Source organism: Primulina eburnea, chromosome 4, assembly GCF_022965805.1.
Source record: "Primulina eburnea isolate SZY01 chromosome 4, ASM2296580v1, whole genome shotgun sequence".
Lineage (NCBI taxonomy): Eukaryota > Viridiplantae > Streptophyta > Magnoliopsida > Lamiales > Gesneriaceae > Primulina > Primulina eburnea.
Genome location: NC_133104.1, coordinates 33,607,828 through 33,621,238, shown reverse-complemented (window position 1 = coordinate 33,621,238; position 13,411 = coordinate 33,607,828). Strand labels below are relative to the sequence as shown.

Genomic DNA, 13,411 nt, shown 5'->3' with positions numbered 1-13,411 from the left:
AGAGGGAAACAATTATTTGTCCTACATCGTAATAAATCATTAAAAACTAAAAATTATCACTATAAATAAATGTGAGAATATTTGGGTTGGATAAATATTGGATGAGAGAAAATAATTGTTTCCCTCCATATAAAAAATGACATCAATGAAAAATGTCAGGATAATTAATCTAATATGTTTTTTTTATTCCCACATTTATTTTATCTATTTTTCCCTTTTCCAATATTTATTTGTTATTGTCACTATAAATAACATACACAACATTTTTAGTTGTCATTATAAATGATTTTAACTGACATATAAATTTGTCATTATTACTATAATAACAAGGCATGTATAAATATATTTAAAACATAAGTTTTCGTGACATTTAAAATTGTCTTTATATGAATAATTAGTGACACGTATGAAGTTGTCATTAACATCTTATAATGACATTAAAAAATGTCAGGAAGTTTAAGACGACATTAGAATAGAGGACATTTGTTGGAGGTGTAATTAAAACTTAAATGTCACTAAATATTAAATATGATGACATTTATGAATGTCGATTATTGGTGAAATGGGCATAAACGTAACTTTACCTCTCCGTTTATTTATTTTTTATTTTTGAGAGCCTCAGAAACCTCTCGATGAAAGGTTCGATCTTGGGTGTGAGGATAGTGTCCATACTCAAGATCAAAGGTTGAGATTCATATCATGGAAAATTAAAAAAAAAAAAAAAATTAGGCCAGAAAAAATTCTGGCTCTTGAATGTACCCCTGCTGGCACTCTGCAGGGGGTAGGGTGAAATAATCCCCTCTCGATTATTTCCCCCAATTCCCAGTTGTCCCGATAAAAAATTTCAATTTCGTTTTCCCTCGTTCTGGGGTTCCTTTCCATCATTCAATTCCCATTAATTTCAGTATTCAATTTCAACGATTTAATCTATCTAGCATCTCAAATGCCAGGATCCACCGTTTCGACTTCGAATCAATTGTCTACAGCTCGTCGTCGAGCATTAGACAACGATCCACTGACGCCCATTCCCGATTTGGCCGCCGCCGCTACCGGTACTAGTGGCAGTGACGCCGTCAGGCTTACCGCGGTTGGCACAGATCCCGCGATCCAGAGAGACAGCAGAAAAATTCCACAAACCCAATCCCGAAAGAGGTCATCAAAGCCACGTTGGCTAACCGTGGTAAGCATTCTCACTAAGAACATAGCATTGTTAATTGTAATAGTGGGCTTTATCCAGATGTCTAGATGGGCTGTCATGAATTCCGGCAGCAACACGGAGGGCTTTGAATTAATTTCGGGGGATTTTGAGGGGAAGTTCGCAGAGGTGCAGAGCTTCGTTAAGACGACTGTGAAGGCTATGCAGGTGCAGGTGGATGCTATTGATCGGAAAATCGAGGTTGGCGTTGGTTTGGTGAGGAAGGAGTTTGACGAGAGAATGGAGAAGAATGACGAAAAAGTGGAGTTGAAGTGGAAGGCTTTGGAGGTAAGAAGTGATGCTTTCGAGAAGTTTATCGATGGGTTTCAAGGAAAGAGCTTGCTTTCAAAGGAAGTGTTTGGAGAGTTCTTCGAGGAGTTCACGAAGACTAAGAATAATAAGTTTAGTAGTGATGTGGGTTTGGATGAAATTAAGGATTATGCGAGGGAGATAGTGCAGAAGGAGATTGAAAAGCATGCAGCCGATGGATTGGGGATGGTGGATTACGCATCAGCATCGGGAGGGGCGAGAGTGGTGAAGCATTCCGAGGCATATTTTGATGGAAAAGTAGGTGGGTTGATCAATCGAAATAGGGTAGATGCAGATGCACAAAAGATGCTTATGCCGAGCTTTGGAGAGCCTGGACACTGTTTTCCACTTAAAGGTGGTAATGGTTTTGTCGTGATCCAGCTTAGGACTGCCATAGTGCCCGAGGCTGTGACGCTAGAACATGTTGCTAAGAGTGTAGCATATGATAGGTCCAGTGCTCCAAAGAATTGCAGGGTATCTGGATGGTTGGCAGATCAAAGATTGAGTGAAATGGGATTTGATACCGAAAAGAGATTTCTATTGAGCGAGTTCACTTATGATCTTGAGAAGAGCAATGCTCAAACTTTGAATGTATTGGACTCTGCGAAGTCTATGGTTGTCGATACTGTTAGGCTCGATTTTGAATCCAACCATGGGAGTGCTTCTCATACATGCATTTATCGTTTGAGGGTTCACGGTCATGAACTCAAGTCTTTGCCATCGCAGGAAATGCAGTCTTGATACTTCTTGTGAGTAATGCCTTATGTATTGTCATATATCAACTGTGTTTTGTCACTGAGTCTTGTATCGTTAGCCTGTTACTGTTTATCAAGTATGCTCCATGTTTTCGTCATGCTACGTCTTCTCTTAAATGTGCCATTGCCATTTTGTATCTTCTACTACATTTGGTTTTATATCTTTAGCTGAATGCATAAATGATAATTAATACATTAGATGATAGAGTATTAGGTGTAACACATGATTTCGTTGAATTGCGGTTGGGATTGAATGGAATATAAACAACATGCCTGAATGCTGAACCAAGAAAATTGCATTGTGTTATAATCTAAATCTATAATTTGGCAAAGAATTTTTATATGATGGATTGACAAATGCAAACACACAAGAAATATGAAGTAGACGTCACAATTCACAAATATGTAGATCTTATGGAAATTCAACTCATGTTTTAATTCATTCTTACTTAACTACTCTGTGAAATGGATTAATTTTACCCCAGGCACGTATTTTCCCCTTTTTTTGCACAAAATAATAATGTGTCGATAAATTTGATAAAATAATATTACTTTTTTCCAGTAGGAACTACTATTAAAAGGATAAATCTATAACTAATGGAATTAATCGGATAATATTATCAAATTTTTTAACTAAAAATTTATTAATTGTTTTGGTGATGAAAAAGCTTCATGTTTTTTCAGGTTGATATAATTAATGAGAAATACTTTTAGCAGTATTTGAAAATTAAAACTTCATTTGCGAAGTAACATTGAATTTTTGTTTCTGTTGAAAACTTTTATTATTTAAAATGGCTTTTTAACTGTAGTTATATGAGAAAATGTTGTTTTATGGTATAAATTTACAACATCTCGTAAAAAAATGCAAAAAAATCAACCCGGAAAACTAGCGCTAATTTATACATCATATTGAGGTTTATCATATATTTTTTCAATGAGTAATACCTCTATAAGAGTCCGGGTCATATGGATAGTCCAAATCAGAGTATATGAGCAGGAGGATTTCTTCAGCAGCCGAGTAGGTGAGTGCCCGAGACATTTTTTCTCCGGGCTACCAGGAGTCGGGGCTCTCATACAAGTTCCCGCGAACTTCTACCTGAGCTGCCACGAGAAGCGCACCATACTTGAATGTATCGGTATGTGCTATCTTATCTGTCAGAGTAACATGGGTTTGACGTGTCAAAGAAGCCATCAGAAGTACAGGGTATGGGCAGCCAACCGCCTTACCATATTTAACAGGTGGACATTGAAAATAAGGTAATGATGAGATCTCCTCCTATAAATAGCAGGTATACTTCTCGTTTAAAATATTCGGCAATTCTGAACTCTTGAGCACCTCACATATATTCACACATATACAAGCTCTTTCATCCTTCTTCTTCACCTGCTGACTTAAGAATCAAAGTGGATACGTCGGACACTCCTCCGGCTCCTATTCACGAGTTCATTTCATTGTTTGCAGGTCACGGTAGAAGCCCAAAGTTAAAGAGATATATTTTTTTCTCACAAGATATATCCTTTCCTTACTCATTTTCCTTAAACCTTATATCACCATCCGGTGGATCGCCCCGACTTTTGCTCACCCAATTTACCTGGATCACATCATTGGCGTCGTATGTAAGAAATTGAGCTTAAGACGTTGATATGGCTCCTACCTGAAGAACCAACCAAGATACTTCTCGGGTTCCTAGAGATGATACACTTATCTCAGGACATGGTGGTCCTCCACCTGTCATTACTTTATCCCCGGAGGAGTTGGCTCGTATTATATCCGAGGCAGAGTAAAAAGCCGTAGCTCGGAGAGATGCTTCTCACTGAAGCAGTTCTCCCGGTTGAAATCGGACAATCTTCTGCCCGGGTAGAATCTTACCGGGATGATAATACTCAAATTCGGGCAATGAAATTGGATTTGGTGGAAGAAAAGAGAGAGCATGCTCTGATTCGAATGGAAGCTTACCGAGGCCGGGTTATGAAATCATATAACAAGAGAGTCCGAATCCGAGACTTTCAAGTAGGAGATCTGATCACAAAAAAAGTTAATCCAGCTGGAGATGTCGGAAAAGGAAGCTCGGTGGGAGGGGCCTTTTAAATTAACTCGATAGGTTAGCTCGGGAGTTATTATTTAAAAGATGCCAAGGACGCTCTCTCAAAAGACCCTGGATAGTATTTCATTTAAAAAAGTATTTTGCTTGAAAGATGTAATTATTTGTCTGAAGATATAATGAAAATTTTGTTCTTCTCAAAAAAGTGCATAAAAATGAAATATCTAAACCCGGGAGGTACAAAGTCCCGGCTAATTAATAAGCTCGGGGTTCTAGACCCTGGCTCAGGGCACCACACCTCGACCATTCTCAAGTCCCGGGACATGATCCCCGGCCCAAGGCTCTGTACCTTGGTTATTAATAAGTCTAGAGCTCTACACCTTGGCTCGAGGCACCACACATCGATCATTCCCAAGTCCCGGGACATGATTCCCGTTCCAAGGCTCCGTACCTTGGTTATTAATAAGCTCGGGGTCTACCCCCTGGCTCGAGGCACCACACTTCGACCATTCCCAAGTCCCGCGACATGATCCCTGGTCCAAGGCTCCGTACCGTAATTAATAAGCTCAGGGCTCTACACCTTGGCTCGGGGCACCACACCTCGACCATTAACAAGTCTCGAGACATGATCCCCGGCCCAGGGTTCCACACTCTAGTTATTGAAACAATCCAGGGCTCTATATCCTGACTTAGAGGGGTCTACACCTCGAGCATTTATTAAGTACAAAGATTTCTTATTCTAGTTTGAGGTTCAACGTCCCAGTTAATTACTACTAAGATTCCCGATTGACTTACTATACTTAGAAATTTCATGCTTCACAAGCTTTTCTTGATTATTTCTAAGGCCGGGAATTCATAACTTATCAACAAGTTATTCAAGGCACAAAAGGAAAAATGAATAACAATTCATTAATAAAATCTCGGAGGCTGAGTGTACAAGGCAAATAACAAAATAAAAATTACAATCCTATTCTAAGTCTATATGGCTTGACCCCGGCTGCTCTTCTTCTCCTAATTCCTCCTTCTCGTTCTTCTCCTCACCATCCTTGGGAAGGGATGCTATGGCTCGTCCTAAATCAGGGAAGCCCTCCTTAACCTCAGGCAGTAGCACAGTCTCTTCAAATTGTTCTCGACATTTTTCAAAGCCGGTCTTGAAAATGGGATATGCCTGATCTTCTACGGCCGCCTTGAATTCCGGAGAGAGGAGGAAAGAGGCCTGGAGTTGCTCCTTATTTCGTTCAGCCACAGCCAGGGAATTCTCGGCTCTTTCCGCCCAGGCCTGCTGTAACTCTACCTGCTCGGATAGAGAATTACTCATCCCAAGACAGATATTGTCCCTTGCATAGCCTCTTCACGGATGAGGCCTTCATTGATATTATCTCAAGCCTTCTCTAGATTTGCTCGGGTTGATTCCAAAGCAGCGCATAGGCCGGTCATTTCTTCCTCGTGGGCAGATATAACCCGAGACAGCTCTCCTTGAAGCTTTTCATGAACTTCTTGCAGAGCCCGGCCTGATTATTCTTTGTGGTAGCTGCCGCAGCTACCTCCTCGAAAGCCGAGATTATCATTTGAACACCCTGTTCAGAAGGAGTTAGTAAAAAAAAAAAAGTGGAGTAAAAAAGAAACGATCAAAAGAAATTACGGCCATAATCTTGTTGGAGCCTTCAAAAGGTTTGGGGGTGGACCGAGAGCTTCTCAAATGCACCTCCTCGTCAGGAATGAGGAGCTGCTTGAAAAGCCTAAGCCCCGTTGGAGTAGCTCCCATCAACCAAAATATTAGCCCGGGTGGGATATTCAGCAAGGAGGGGCTCTTGGGTAGGCTGTTGGCGGGCAGGAGGGGTTGATTGATTTGCTTGGGAGGTGCCCTGATCCCTTTCCCGGTTCCTCTCAACCAGAATCAGCTCGGAACTTGTGACAGCCTTTCGCTTCCTTTGGAGGAGAGGAACATGGTCTTCAGAATCTGGGGAGTTCGTCTGGGATGCCTCCCGTTGTTGCTCGGTATTTGACCAGACAGATTCAGCCTATCGGGCCACCTCCTCCTTAGCCAATCTTTTCTTCTCGACAGCTGCCTGACGAGCTGCCATTTTCTTCTCCTTGTCTATCTTTTCGGCCGCCCATTTCTGGCAAAGGCCTCTTGTGTATCTGAAGTATCTACACAAAAAGAAGTAAATATGTTTAGCTGTTGATTACAAAATAATGAGACAAGAAATAAAAGAGGAATTTAAGGAAGATAGAGTTACCGGGTTGAGCGCTCGAGCCAGCAACTTCATCTGTTACCCGGTCGATCGGGTCCTCTACCGAGCACTCAAACCATAAGCTATCAAATTTTGCTCCGAGATGAGGTTGGAGGAAGGAAATTTCTGACCCTCTACCAAGTGTTGGCTTCGGGTATAAGGCTCCTCAAATTTGTAGAATTTGGGGACGGAAGGTGTTGTAGGAAGAGAAAGGAGAAAACCGGTCAGACAAGGAAGGGGACCCGGGAGTTGAATAAAGAAGAATCGTCCTTTCACCCTTTCTGGGAAGAAGGTATATCATCAAGGAACCGAGCATTTACCCTGGCCGATAGGGAGAATGCATTATCTCCCTGTATACAAACGAAAAAGTAATGAAGAATAAGAGGGGTGATGAGTAGGGGTGGGCGTTTTTCTTCGGGTATCGGGTACCCGACCCGACCCGACCGGGTAAAACCCGATCGGGTCGGGTATTTTTTTAAAAAACGGGTTCGTCGGGTACCCGATACCCGAAAATAAATTTCGGGTTCGGGTTCGGGTATTTTACCGATACCCGATCGGGTATCGGGTACCCGAATTAGTTTTGTTTTTTTTTTTTACTTTTTTTTTATGGGTTTGTTAAATATGAAAAATACATGTGTTTTTCATTTTCTAGCCATAATATGATATAATGACTAGTCATAAGTCGATATAATGACATGATTTTTTGTGAAATGTGAAAAATAATTATAATTTTTCAAAAAAAAAAATTAAAAAAAAATCTTAAAAAAATGTTTTTTTTTTTCGGGTACCCGACTGTAGGGTACCCGAAAATACCCGAAAATTTCGGGTACCCGAAATTCGGGTACCCGACATAATCGGGTTGGTGTCGGGTAGTAAATTTTACTACCCGACTTGTCGGGTACCCGAAATTTCGGGTACCCGAACCCGAAAACCCGACCCGCGCCCACCCCTAGTGATGAGGAGACTGTTTATTAAAAAGGATATAGGTCGAGGCCATAATCCGAAAGGAATTAGGGTGGAGCTGGTTAATAGGTACATCAAAAAACCTGGCGAACTTTATGTAAAAAGGGGGTGGGATGGGGAACCAGAGACCATTTCTGACTTGGTCCCGGAAAAAAGTGGTGAAGCCAGGAGAGGGTTGTTGGCCCTATCAGAAGGGCCAGATATCAGAATTTGGTAAGCAGAGGGGATGGAGCCCAGAACTCAGAGCTCCTCGTCAGCCCTCGAGTGCAGAGTGCTGCTCATTGAGGTGAACCAAGGAACTCCTGGGGTCTCAGATTGGGGTGGGGAGGAAGCTCAAGCTTTGCCCTTGCCCTTACCCTTGCTCTTCTTCAAAGCTCGGGAGGAACCGACAGATGAGGGTTTTGGCTGTTTGGTCTTGGGCTTTTTTGAGGAGAGGGTGAAGGAACGTTGTGGAGGAGGAGAAGGGGGAGAATCGGAGCGCATCACGGTGGACTCGTAGCTAGGCAAGCCTCGTGAATTCGCTCCGGAGGTGGAAGAGGTAGAGTTTGACATTTTTAGAGAAAGAAAGAAAAAAAGTAGAGAAAATTTACGAAAATGGTAGAAGGAGGGTGTAGTTGGTGGCGGCGGAGAGGTTGGTGGTGACGGAACTTCGCGTGAGTGGGAGGAGTGCTGCACGTCGAAGAAAGCAAGAAAGCTTGAGAGAATTCGAAATTCAGAAAGTGACAAATGGAGGGGTGATGTTATATATAGGCAAAATAGGGAATTCATCTTAACATTGATCTAAAGTTAAATCGGACGGCTAGGATGAGCATTGGAAATTGTGCTGTAGGCGAAAGGACGTGCACGCATATCTAAGCGTCAGACTCATAATTACCTCGGAATAAGAAAAGTTTCGGACCGTTGGAATTCTAGGGCATGCGTCATCATGAAATCACCCTGACTGCCCGAGAACACTAAACGACAAAATATTTAAAGTCCGGGAGACATGAGGCACTGACATCTTATTTAAAGTCCGGGAGACATGAGACCCCGACCGAGAAATTGAAGCTCCCGACACCTCATCCCATATCTGGGATACATGAAGCCCCCGATGCTTTTATCAATCTGAATTGATTATCTTTCTATTGAAGCCCAAACATGACTGATCGGGACAACGAGTAAGACTCTAGCCCGACTATTTAAGGGATATGTGGTGATATCCCCATAAAATTCCGGGTCATGGATGACCCGGGATATTATATGGATATCACAAATCAGAGTATATGTGCAGGAGGATTTCTTCAGCAGCCGGGTAGGTGAGTGCCCAGACATTTTCTCTCCGAGCTACTAGGAGCTCGGGCTCTCATACGAGCTCCCGGGAACTTCTACCTGGGCTGTCTCGAGAAGCGCACCATACTCGAGTGTATCGGTATGAGTTATCTTATCTGTCAGAACAACATGAGTTTGGCGTGTCAAAGAAGCCATAAGAAGTACAGGGTATGGGCAGCTGCCTTACCATACTTAGCATGTGGGCACTGAAAATAAGGTAATGATGAGATCTCCTTCTATAAATAGCAAGTATACTTCTCATTTAAAATATTCGGGAATTCTGAACTCTTGAGCACCTCACATATATTCACACATATACAAGCTATTTCATCATTCTTCTTCACCTGCTGACTTAAGCATCGGAGAATACGTCAGATACTTCTCCGGCGTCCATTCACGAGTTCATTTCATTGTTTGCAGGTCACAGTAGAAGCCCAAAGTTACAAAGATATATTTTTCTCACAAGATATATCATTTACTTACTCATTTTCCTTAAACCTTATATCACCATCCGGTGGATCGTCCCGGATAACATCAATGAGGTTATATTTATTGCTATTATTTCATGATTCTCAATGTCATCAATTGTCACAAATGACATTAGCTTACAGAAGTCTCAGGAATTAACAAATATACATAGATAGAAAACTGTAGTAGAACATCTTGGGGGTTTTTTTATTAAAAAAAATTAATTTCAAAATTAATTCGAGTGGGGGAATATCGTAGTTACTTTTAACCGCGATTAATAGGAACGGACGCTGCAAATAAGCAAATTTACAACGTCCTCACTCGTTGGCAGAGGACGCTGCCAAATAGGCACATGGGCCGAGTACTTCAACATCTACTATCTCGTCAGCGGGGCCATGTAATAAATAGCTGTCTAATCGATTTATCATCTCATAAATATGGCTATCTAACCGAGTTCCTTGCGTGACAAAGGAATTGAACACGCAAGGAACTGAATGCCTTCAATAATTTTTTGTTGAAAAATTCACCACAAACCGCTTTGCAATAATTGAAATCACGTAGCGATCATTTGCATTTTTATGATCGATTCTCCTTTAAATTGAAGGACACACACTTGCAATTCATATTCATTATACAAGTGTTATGTAATCGAGAGACTTTTGGAGAGAAGCCGCCGAATAAATATTGCGGAAGAAGAATTCATTTTACAAGAAAATTGTGATATGTTTTTAATTATCTTTTTTATACTAAATATATATCTTAATATTTCATTTTATATTTTGAATTTTTTCTCTTAATTAATACTTATTATTTGTTTCAAAATGACGACTAATTGATGGCCAGAAGATCTCGATGTGCTTTATTTACAATCACACATATCTCATCAAGAGTTTCTTCCGAAACTATTGATGATATTGTTAAAGCTAAACGATCAAACAATCTTATTTGGATGTTACACGTTGGAAATCATATACACAGTCGTGTCATATCATATTTAAATTATATGGGGTTTTATGGAGTTTTGCAATATGGGTTTCGTTCAGATGATAATCATTTAATATTGCTCTCGTTGAATGATGGCGGCGTGAAACACACGCGTTTCATTTTAGATTTGGTGAAGCGACCATCACATTGCAGGATGTTTCAATTATTTGGGGTCTGCCTATTGATGGTGAGCCTGTAATTGGTGTAGATGGTTCACATATCGTTGAATAATGGCAACACTTATGTCTTGATTTGTTAGGATTTGCACAATTAACATCGCATTTCAAAGGTGATCACTTATCTATGACATCTTTACACGAACATTGCATGTCCCTGCTCATTGACGATGATAACTTGGAGGTAGATGTCGTAAAATATATTCGTTGTGTAGTACTTATGATTATTGGAGGAATAATGCTTCCGGATAACATCAATGAGGATAAGCTAGACTTATGCTTCTGCAACTACTCCAGAATATTGATCAGGTTAAATCTTACAATTGCGCGAGTGCCATTTTAGCGTTCTTATATTGTGAGCTATGCAATGCAACATGTGTAGGAAAATATTTAATAGCAGGGCCTCTATATATCTTGCAGGTATAATATATTATGATTATTTAAGACCACATATCTTTATTTTTAAATCTAATTATTGTTAATGACAGATATGGACATGGAGCAGGATCAAATGTGTTAACCCTGATCGATAGGGTTTCTCTTGTTATGCCTCAAAATCCAGACAGTTAAGTTATTCCATTTGCTGCATATGGTGCATGGTAATATTTGAAAATTGTTGTCATAAAAAAATTAGAAAATTTTTAAACATGTCTTTTACATTGTAGGTGGAAAAATGTATTTAGTTACACTAATTAACCAACTAATGCTGTAAGAATTAATAGAGATTACTTTGAACGTATGAACAATGATGAGGTATACTACTGAATTATATAAATTATGCAACAATTAATTTTAGTTAAAATTTTTATTAATGTCAAATTTTCTTTTGTTTTGCAGTTTTGTTGGAAACTAAATTTCGGATGTTTGACAAATTGAGCGTTTAATAGATTAAACTAACTGATCTAGAAGACTGATATAAACTGATCTAAAATATGCAAACCATCGGTTGCCAGTAACTGAAGGATCATACGCAGATTTTTGAAGACAACTGAAAAAACAACTGAACTACGCAGACAACTGACTAATCAGTTGGAACTGATCAATTACTACAAATAGTTGTGAGCTTATCAACTACATTCGATCAGCTGATCCCTTAGCTGTACACATCATCAGTTAAGGAAAAAGACATTCAACCGACAAAAGATGACTGCAACAAGTAGTGGTATCACCGCATTTCAGAAAAGCTGCAGTGTACGATTGTCAAAATAATGGTGACGTGGCAAACAACAGATAGAAAGCTTTAAATCGTATTTAATATTACCATTGGAGGGAAGCCTATAAATAGCAGAGAACACCAGCTGAAAAACAACTTTGAACAACTCTTAGAATACAACAAATCAACTGATCGATTTACTCTGCTGAAATCCTTGCAAACATCAAAGTTCACGCTTATTGTATACGTTCATAGTTTTCAGGCTATAACTCGAGCTTTCAAGCACAAACTGTAATACTTGATCTTGAAGAGATCAGCTGTGCTAAATTATTTCAGTTCTATTGAGTACTGTAAACAAGTTTGTAACAAAGAGTTTCAGTTTGGCATTGTTAAGTCCAAAACTGAAGTGAGTCTGTATAACTGTTTGTATCAATCAAAGCCTTTTAGTGTATATCATATCCTTGAGATAGAGACTGAGGTAGGAGTGTTTGAAATCTCCGAACGTCCATAAAATCTTGTGTCTTCTTGTTTCAGTTTTATTCTATCTATCAGTCATTTTGTTTCCGCACATTCTTTGTTAACTGATTGATATTGACTTACAAGATTCCCAAGTATCAGTTTATTACTAAACTGAATCATAAACCGAGAAAAGTTTGTGAAAATTGTAAGTGTTTATTCAACACCCCTTCTAAATATTTTTCCACCTTTAACCGATCCTATTAAGTGGTATCAGAGTAGTTGAATCTTGTTCCCCTGAATATTTATGTATACAAACTGATCAACATGTCTTCATTCAACAAAATTCCATTGTTCTCCAGAGAAGATTTTGATGATTGGAAAATCAGAATGCGGGCTAATCTAGCTGCACAAAACGATGACATGTGGTACGTTAATACAGACGAACCCATGAAAATATTGAAGGCAAACACTGTTGTTGCCATAACGGATGGGGCACCACATTGTATTGAAAAACCCCGAGATAAATGGACAGCTGAAGACAAGAGAAAATCAAACTTGGACAACGTAGCTAAAGACATATTATACTAAAGTCACTTTCAGCAAGATAAAAATGTGCAAAACTGCCAAAGATATTTGGGAGAAACTGATTCAGCTCTGTGAAGCAATGAGAAAACCAAAGAGAATAAGCTATCTATTGCTGTTCAAAAATTTGACAATATCAAGATGAAGATTGGAGAATCCATGCATGAGTATGATGAAAGGATCAACGGCATAGTAAACGAACTCAATGAACTCGGAAAGGTGTATTCAAATAAAAAGGTAGCACTGAAAGTAGTCAGAGGTCTTCCCAAGGAATGACGCGTTAAGACCATGGCAATGAGAATCAAAGGACATGAATAAGGTCGAACTTCATGATTTATTTGCTGATTTAAAAGCCTACGAATTTGAGTTGCAAACTAAAGAAGGGAACCTTCTACACCAACTGCTACAACTGCCCTAACTGCTGTCAAACTGGAACCAACTGGTTCAGTTGACGAATCTGCTGATTAGTTAAGTAATGATGCTATGTCATTATTCGTCAAAAAGTTTGGAAAATTCATTAGAAGAAATCAAGGAAATTTTCAAAGACAATATAAGAGAAACAACTCCAAGGAAGAACCTAATGCTTGCTACAACTATGGAAAAACTGGTCATTTCATTGTTGACTGTCCTAAGCCAAAGAAGACAGTCGAGGCTCAACTGAAAAGGGAAAGAAATCTTACGAGCACAAAAGAAGAACTAAGGATGACAAGAAAGCGTACAGAAAGAAGCATGAGGTGCTTTTAGAAGAGGAAAGCAAGTCCAAATGGGCAGAATCTGATGGTG

At 39.7% G+C, this 13,411-nt stretch overlaps 1 protein-coding gene across 1 annotated transcript; it reads left to right on the top strand.

Moving 5' to 3' along the window:
* The first annotated feature begins 804 nt into the window (after positions 1-804).
* On the top strand, positions 805-2,357 carry LOC140830977 (SUN domain-containing protein 1-like). The gene has a single exon (XM_073194600.1). It carries the CDS (start codon positions 944-946, stop codon positions 2,243-2,245), a length of 1,302 nt encoding a protein of 433 aa, XP_073050701.1. The 5' UTR covers positions 805-943; the 3' UTR covers positions 2,246-2,357.
* Positions 2,358-13,411: the final 11,054 nt, after the last annotated feature.